The 8,080-nt window shown below is 40.1% G+C and overlaps 1 protein-coding gene across 1 annotated transcript; it reads right to left on the bottom strand.

The window, feature by feature from the left end:
- Window positions 1-2,052: 2,052 nt before the first annotated feature.
- LOC131996207 (uncharacterized) lies at window positions 2,053-7,293 on the bottom strand. Its single transcript, XM_059365673.1, has 5 exons — window positions 6,670-7,293; window positions 6,231-6,621; window positions 4,036-6,089; window positions 3,558-3,795; window positions 2,053-2,492 (listed from the first exon to the last, which is right to left on the bottom strand). The coding sequence occupies exons 1-5, from the start codon at window positions 7,291-7,293 to the stop codon at window positions 2,053-2,055; spliced, it is 3,747 nt and encodes a 1,248-aa protein (XP_059221656.1).
- Window positions 7,294-8,080: the final 787 nt, after the last annotated feature.

Genomic DNA, 8,080 nt, shown 5'->3' with positions numbered 1-8,080 from the left:
CGAATCTTGAGAACACACCACCATGGATTCTGCTAAAATATCTGAGCTATATGTGGTTATTGACCGATTTGGACCGTACTTGGCATAGTTGTTGAGAATCATGACAGAACACTTTATGCAAAGTTTCAGCTAAATCAGATAAAAATCGCGGCTTGTAAGAGCCCAAGAGTCAAATCGGGAGACCGGTTTATATGGGAGCTATATCATGTTCTTGACCGATTTAAAACCGTGCCTTGCATAGTTGTTGGAAGTCATAACAGAAGGACTATATGCCAAAGTTTCAGCCAAATCGATTTTTCGATTTGTTATACCCACCACCATTTACTAATCTAGTCATTCCGTTTGTTACACCCCCGAATAATTGATCTAGAACCCTTAAAGTAAATATATTCTTGATTGTCTCGCCACTCGGTGTCGAACTAGCCATGTCCGTCTGTGCATCTGTCGAAATCAACGATAGCGGTTGAACGCGTAAGGCTAGCCACTTGAAATTTTGCACAGATACCGAATATTGATGTAGGTCGTTGGGGATTGTAAATGGGCCATATCGGTTCAGATTTGGATATAGCTCCCATATAAACCGATCTCCCGATTTGCTTTTTGAGCCCTTGAAAGCCTCAATTTTCATCCGATTTGGATAAAGTTTTGCATATGGTGTTCTGTTAAGACTTCTAACAACTGTATCAAGAAAGGTCCGAATTAATCTATAGCCTGATATAGCTCCCATATAAACTGATCTCCCGATTTGACTTCTTGAGCCCCTGGGAACCTCGATTTGTGTCCGATTTGGCTGAAACTTTGCATATAGTGTTCTGTTATGACTTCCAACAACTGTGAAAAGTACGGTTTAAATCGGTCAAGAACATGATATAGCTCCCATATAAACCGATCGTCCGATTTGACTTCTTGAGCTCTTTTAAGCCGCGATTTTTAGCTGATTTAGCTGAAACTTTGCATATAGTGTTCTGTTATGATTCTCAACAACTATGCCAAGTACGGTCCAAATCGGTCAATAACCACATATAGCTCAGATATTTAACAGAATCCATGTGGTGGTGTGTTCTCAAGATTCGTCCCGGCCGAACTTAGCATGCTTTTACTTGTTTTATTGAAGGCAACATTCAAGTGTGCTTAGAAATTAAAAAAAAGGTTTTTCAAAGTTTATAATGTCACTTTTTTTTTTAAAAAATATTGAATTTGACTGTACAACAATATCGACTACCAAAAGAAAAGAAACTTGGAAATAGTCTCGGATTTAGTTCTTAGAAGAAAAATTCAACAAAAATGGCTTGTTTTCAAAACGATTTAAATGATTTTTTTAAATTAGATGAAAAAGGGGATGCCACTATTTGCAGCAGCCGTTCTACCCCCGGCCGCTCTACCCCCGGCCGCTCTACCCCCGGCCGCTCTACCCCCGGCCGCTCTACCCCCAGCCGCTCTATTGCATTCACTGGCCGTTCTCGAGCCCGTCCCTTGGGATATATGTAAGTGAACTGGAATCTTATCTTTTAATTAAATATTCCTTCAAAGTCTCTTTCTTTATTAAAGATCTCAACGATCTGTTGTAGGCTATAATGGTCACTATGAGGGTGACATTAGCATGTTGGGTAAAAAGTCTGTTTTGAGCCTGTAATCTTTTTTACAGGCTATTGTTGCAAAAAAAATAAAAAAGCGACTATTTAAAGTTTGAATGTACAAAAGCTCCGATATGAACTTCACTTTATTCGACTGCTTCTTTTCTACGAATGATTTAAAAATTCAATGTATGCAAAAATGATCTCGAAAGTAACAGAATGCATTTACCAAAAAAAAAAAAAGGTTTATGTACAAAAAGATTTATTTTAAACATACATACAATAGAATTGACCAGTCTATGTAACTACAAATAGACTGGCAAGTGCTTAGATGTATGAGGGAGTATGTATGTTTATTAGTTGTGTGTATAATTGCACTGCTTGCAGGTACCAAAATATGCACTCGCTTTAAACAACAAAAAACCTGAGTGCAGCGCAAGTGCAAGTGCATTTATGCAATACAGGGCCGGACTTGCGGTTAACATCCTCCCCCCGTTGAAGTACTTGGGGCTTCAACAGAAAAATCAATAGGAAGCAAGGCTAGGTTTGTTACTGCTCGCTTAAAGATGCCACAGCTAGTTCGTATGTTCACCACTCGAGCGACTTCATCTTGACCTTTAATAATTTCAATAACTCGTCCCAATTGCCATTTAAGTGGAGGTAAATTGTCGTCTTTAATGAGCACCAAACTTCCTAAGGAAATGTCTACGCCTTTTGCTTGCCATTTTGTTCGCTCTTGCAAGAGAGAAAGGTAGGAGCTGCTCCATTTTCGCCAGAAAATTTGTTGCAATTCAGAGACCCTTTGCCAGCTATTGAGACGACCGAAGTTGACCCATGTCATATTTGGTTCTGGGATAGAGATTAATGGACCGCCTACTAAAAAATGTCCAGGTGTTAATACATCCAAGTCATCCGGATCTTCTGAAAGAGGACACAATGGGCGAGAATTTAAGACTGCTGATATTTGGCACACTAAAGTCCTCAGTTCATCAAATGTTAATGTGTTGAGTCCAACAACTCTGTAAAAATTAAATTTTGCTGACTTTACAGCTGCTTCCCAGAGCCCTCCGAAGTGAGGCGATCTGGGTGGAATAAATTTCCATTCAATACCATCATCGAGGCACTGTTTATGGACTGCGTTTAAATGTGACTGCCTCAAAAACATTTCTTTCAGTTCATTGAGTTCATTTTTGGCACCGACAAAATTTGTTGCATTATCCGACCATATTGTTCTTGGCTTGCCTCTGATGGAAACAAATCGTCGAAGAGCACATAAAAATGAAGGCGTTGATAGGTCTTGTGCGACCTCAAGATGTGTTGCCTTCGTCGAAAAACAGGTGAAGATGCAAACGTAGCATTTTACTGGCGGGCGACTCTTGACTTCTGATTTGTAGTAGAATGGTCCACAAAAATCCACACCAGTTGTGTGAAAAGCTCTATTCGGTCTAACTCTATCAGAGGGTAAATTGCCCATAACGTGTTGCATTAGCTTTGGCCTCATTCTAAAGCATCTAACACATTTGGATATTATAGAGCTCACCAGTTTCCGTCCACCGATGGGCCAAAATTGCTGCCGAATGGCTGCCAATAAACATTGCGCGCCAGCATGCAGCAATTTGAAATGAAAATGCATCACTATAGATCTTGTAATTGGATGGTTTTTAGGTAATATAATGGGGTGACGTGCATCAAACTCCAAATTTGAGTTTTGAAGGCGCCCTCCAACTCGAATCAACCCATTATCGTCAACCATAGGCATCAAAGATGATAATTTGCTGTATGAAGGAATGGCTTTGTTTGCTTTCAATGTTCTATACTCCTCCGAGAAGCAAACTTGTTGAATATTTTTGATTAAAAGGGTTGTCCCAGTTTTGATGTCATCTGGGGTTAACGCTTCAGAAGAACCTCTCAATTTAAAAAATAGAAATTTAGCAATGTACGCAAATATTCGTTGCATTTTTGGAAATGAGTTGTGATACTTACACTGTATCGACAAATCGGTTAATGTAGTTGTAAGTAATACATTCCTTCTCCGCTCTGGCAAGTCCTTCAAGTATTCTGTACTACCAGGCCAGGCTGCAGATTCGCTCAAAAGGAAATCCGGTCCACTATTCCACAACGGTGATTTGAGCAGCTCTTCAGGGGTTGCGCCTCTTGATAAAATGTCAGCTGGATTGAGCTTCGTTGGAACATAGCGCCAATACATTGTTGTTTCGAGTGACTGAATTCGAGAAACTCTATTCGAGACAAAAATATTGAAGTTTGATGGTAGTTCTCGAAGCCAGGATAATACTACCATTGAATCGGACCAACAAAATACATTGCAGCGAAAAGAAAAAGTTTTAACAACATTATCCACGAGTTCGGATAAAAGACATGCCGCTGAGAGTTCAAGTTTTGGAATTGTCAACGTTTTTATAGGTGAAACTCTAGATTTGGAGCATAATAAAGAAGATCTTACAATGCCATCTATTTCCGACCGTACATACACGCATGCGCCGTAAGCAGCTAAACTGGCATCACAAAAGCCATGAATCTGGGTAGAGGCGGAGATTACCGAAACGTAGCGTGGAAATGTAAATCGATGAACTGAATCGAATTTGCTAATATAATCGATCCACGATGAGTGTAACATTTGAGGCAAACTTTCATCCCAATCCAAATTTTGCTTCCAAAGATGCTGCATGAAGATTTTTGCCTTGGTGATAACTGGTCCAATCAAGCCTAAAGGATCATAAAGCCGGGCAATAGATGACAATATGGTGCGCTTGGTTACCACCTTCCAATCATTGATGGGGTTGAACGAAAAAATAAAATTATCACTTTTGGGATCCCAAATCAGCCCAAGAGTTTTTGTGATGTCTGTACCATCATGAAATTTCAGAAACTGTTCACAATCTGAAACTGGAACACCTTCAAGAACAGCTGGCTCATTTGAACACCATTTACGAATCAAAAAATTGCCTCGTTTGAGTAACGCCGACACTTGTTGTCTTATGGCCAAAGCTTCTTCAACAGAATTGCCCCCAGAAATCATATCGTCAACATAAAAATCTCGCCGAACAATCTTAGCGCCAATAGGAAAACAATTCTCTTCATCGATGGAGAGTTGGTGCATTGCGCGTATGGCTAAGAACGCTGCTGGTTTTGTACCATACGTAACAGTGTTTAATTTGTAGACCTTTACTTCCTTCATTTCACTTTCTCGCCAGAGGATACACTGAAGATAGTCATCAGGATGGGATACACGTACGCACCTGTACATCTTACAAATATCCCCACTCAGCGCCACCTTGAAAAATCTGTATCTGACTAGTGTATTAAACAATTTCGGTTGTATGCTAGGCCCAGCGTATAGAATATCGTTTAATGACATTCCTGATGTGGTTTTGGCCGAACCATCGAAGACAACTCTTAGCTTCGTCGAAGTACTGTCCAACTTATGGACACAATGATGAGGCAAGAAATATTTGGCTTCAGGTACCTGGGGCGATATTAACGACATATGATTTAAATCAGCATACTCACGAATAAAGGCAGTGTATTGGGCTTTTATTTCCGGATGGCGCCTGAATTTCCTTTCTAAACCATACAGACGCTGTAGTGCTTGTTGGTAAGAGCCTCCTAGGGATGAAACATCTTTGCCTTCGACTTTAGGCAATCGAACTGAATATTCACCTGTAGGTAGCCGGACGAAATTGTTGACGAAATGGGTTTCACAATACGTGTCCTCTTCAATAATGGGCTTAAAGTTGGTTTCAATTTCCCAAAATCCTTTAATAATTGTTGAAAGTTGTGCTTCTTCTTCCTTCAAATCGGTATAAATAACGGCAAGCGAACAAGATTGCCGTGAGCGAAAACTTCCTCCAGCAACTACCCATCCTAGTAAGGTTTTTTGCAAGACTGGTAAGTTGGCGGCAATCTTAATTTGCCCAACTGACATCAAATCGAAGAATAGTTCAGCACCAATCAAGATATCTATGCGATCAGGCTTATCAAATGATGGATCTGCAAGCTGAATATTTTTGGGAATATTCCAATTCGAAGTTTCCAAATTTATGCCGGGTTGATAGTCTGTGATTGTGGGTACAACCATGGCAGCGAATGTTGTAGAAAACTCGCCAATTCTAGATTTTACTACCAGATCAACAGATTTGTTTACATCAACACTTCCATCCCCAATGCCAGAAATGGTGGCTGAAACCCGATTGCAGTCTAAGCTAAGACGCTTGACAAGGCGATTGGCAATCAAGTTAAGTTGCGACGCAGAGTCCAAAATCGCTCGGCATGGAATGAATTCACCAAACCTATTTTTGGCAAGGATGATGGCAGTCGCAAGCAAAACGCTACCACTTGAAGATGAGGACGGCCCAGATGAGATGCCGGTGGATGACGTCAGCACCGCTTGAGTGCTCGATGGTTCCACAGGTTGCGATGATGTTGAAGGATGTGGCGTAGATGGTTGCTCCATATGCAACATAGTATGGTGTTTTGATGAACATTGCCGACAGCAGCCTGAGAAACATGTTTTCAAGGAATGCCCCTTACGGAGACAATTCAGACATAATTTGAGCCTTTTTGCTTCTTTGAACCGAAGAGAGGGAGAGAGGTTAGAAAACTGTGGACAATTTACAATAAAATGGTCCACTGAGTCACAAAAAACACAGGATGGCGATTTGGCTCCTGCAGCCACATGCACATGACGATTTTTGGGGTTTTGTTTCTTGGTGTTCTGGTGTGTTGAATCCATGTTTGTGACAGAGTGCTCCAAATTTTCGAGCATACGACACCTTTGGTCTAAAAATGATGACATGGAACTCCAACTGGGCAATTCATTTGCCACCAAGCTCTCTTCCCACTTAATCTGTGCGGCCCTGTCCATTTTTGATGTTGCCAAATATATTAAAAGACCATCCGCTATTTGGCCTTTGGAGGTAATGGTCATCATAGCACGTAAATGCGAATTCATTTTGTCACTAAGATGTCTAAGGCCTACAGCAGAACCATTTTCGACAGGTTTCAGGGAAAATAATTCTTTAATGTGACTCTGAAAATGTAATAATTTATTATCGAATCTATTTTTCAATAATTTTACCGCTTCCGCATAGTTTTTCTCGGTCAGCTCCAATGAAGAAACAGTGTCTAGAGCGATACCAGTAAGGCTAGAACGAAGATGATGAAACTTCTCTAAAACACTGAGATCCGTGCTGCTGTCGACAACCGTGGTAAACAAGGAGAAAAAGTTCGGCCAATCTGCATAACCTCCACTGAATTTGGGCAACTGAATTTCTGGAAGCCTAGTTTTACGCATGGCCGATGAATTTTCACCAAACGAACCACCATCAATAGAAAATTGACGCATCGTTGAAGACCTAGGGTTTGATTCTGACCTTTGAATAACATTCAATCGCCTGGTCAATTTAGCCTTCGCATCCAAGTATAGAGTTGTGAACCTCAGGCGCCCATTATATTCTTGTTCGACGGTTAATATTTCCTCCAATGCTGATTGAGCGTCTTCAAATGATGCGTTTATTTGGTCCACAAAGTCGAGACGGACGGACAAATCGGCCAAATCATATTGGGCCAGCTGCTCGCTTGTTAGGCTTTTGATTAATGTCTCCAACTGCTTCTCCATCGCTGATATTTTAGTTCGGAACGGCAAAACATTTTCAGCAACTTCCCCATTAATGGTATCGGTACCTTGATCAGTTACAGGCATTTTTCACTGTTCCACTTTCCAAACGATATATTTTTAAACGATAAGGTACTATCCGAATTGATATTTTTTTATATTAAAATTTTTGTGATTACAACACTTAATCACGTCGGGGTCACCAATGTTTTGAGCCTGTAATCTTTTTTACAGGCTATTGTTGCAAAAAAAATAAAAAAGCGACTATTTAAAGTTTGAATGTACAAAAGCTCCGATATGAACTTCACTTTATTCGACTGCTTCTTTTCTACGAATGATTTAAAAATTCAATGTATGCAAAAATGATCTCGAAAGTAACAGAATGCATTTACCAAAAAAAAAAAAAGGTTTATGTACAAAAAGATTTATTTTAAACATACATACAATAGAATTGACCAGTCTATGTAACTACAAATAGACTGGCAAGTGCTTAGATGTATGAGGGAGTATGTATGTTTATTAGTTGTGTGTATAATTGCACTGCTTGCAGGTACCAAAATATGCACTCGCTTTAAACAACAAAAAACCTGAGTGCAGCGCAAGTGCAAGTGCATTTATGCAATACAGGGCCGGACTTGCGGTTAACAAAGTCCTTGCTGGCATTGGATACTTCAAATGTGGAGAAAAGCGACAATAACATCTATTATGATGCCGAAATAGATGCCCATAAGACCAATTTAAATGCCAATGAGTGCCCAAGGATGGAGGACAAATCCGCCAGGACTCTTTTGCCAGAAAGTCAATTTTGGAATCTGATGACTGCCTATATGCCAAGATTTTTGCCTCCACAAATGATGGAAAAATTTACCAAATT

This window comes from Stomoxys calcitrans, chromosome 3 (genome assembly GCF_963082655.1).
Source record: "Stomoxys calcitrans chromosome 3, idStoCalc2.1, whole genome shotgun sequence".
Classification (NCBI taxonomy): Eukaryota; Metazoa; Arthropoda; class Insecta; order Diptera; family Muscidae; genus Stomoxys; species Stomoxys calcitrans.
This window is presented reverse-complemented; position numbering and strand designations above follow the sequence as displayed.

Coding starts and splice junctions, on each gene's coding strand:
- LOC131996207 (XM_059365673.1), bottom strand. CDS start 7,293: ATGCCTGTAACTGATCAAGGTACCGATACCATTAATGGGGAAGTTGCT. Junction 6,090..6,230: donor ATCGCCATCCTGTGTTTTTT/GTGACTCAGTGG, acceptor CATGTTTCTCAG/GCTGCTGTCGGCAATGTTCA. Junction 3,796..4,035: donor GGTCGGAAATAGATGGCATT/GTAAGATCTTCT, acceptor TCTCGAATTCAG/TCACTCGAAACAACAATGTA.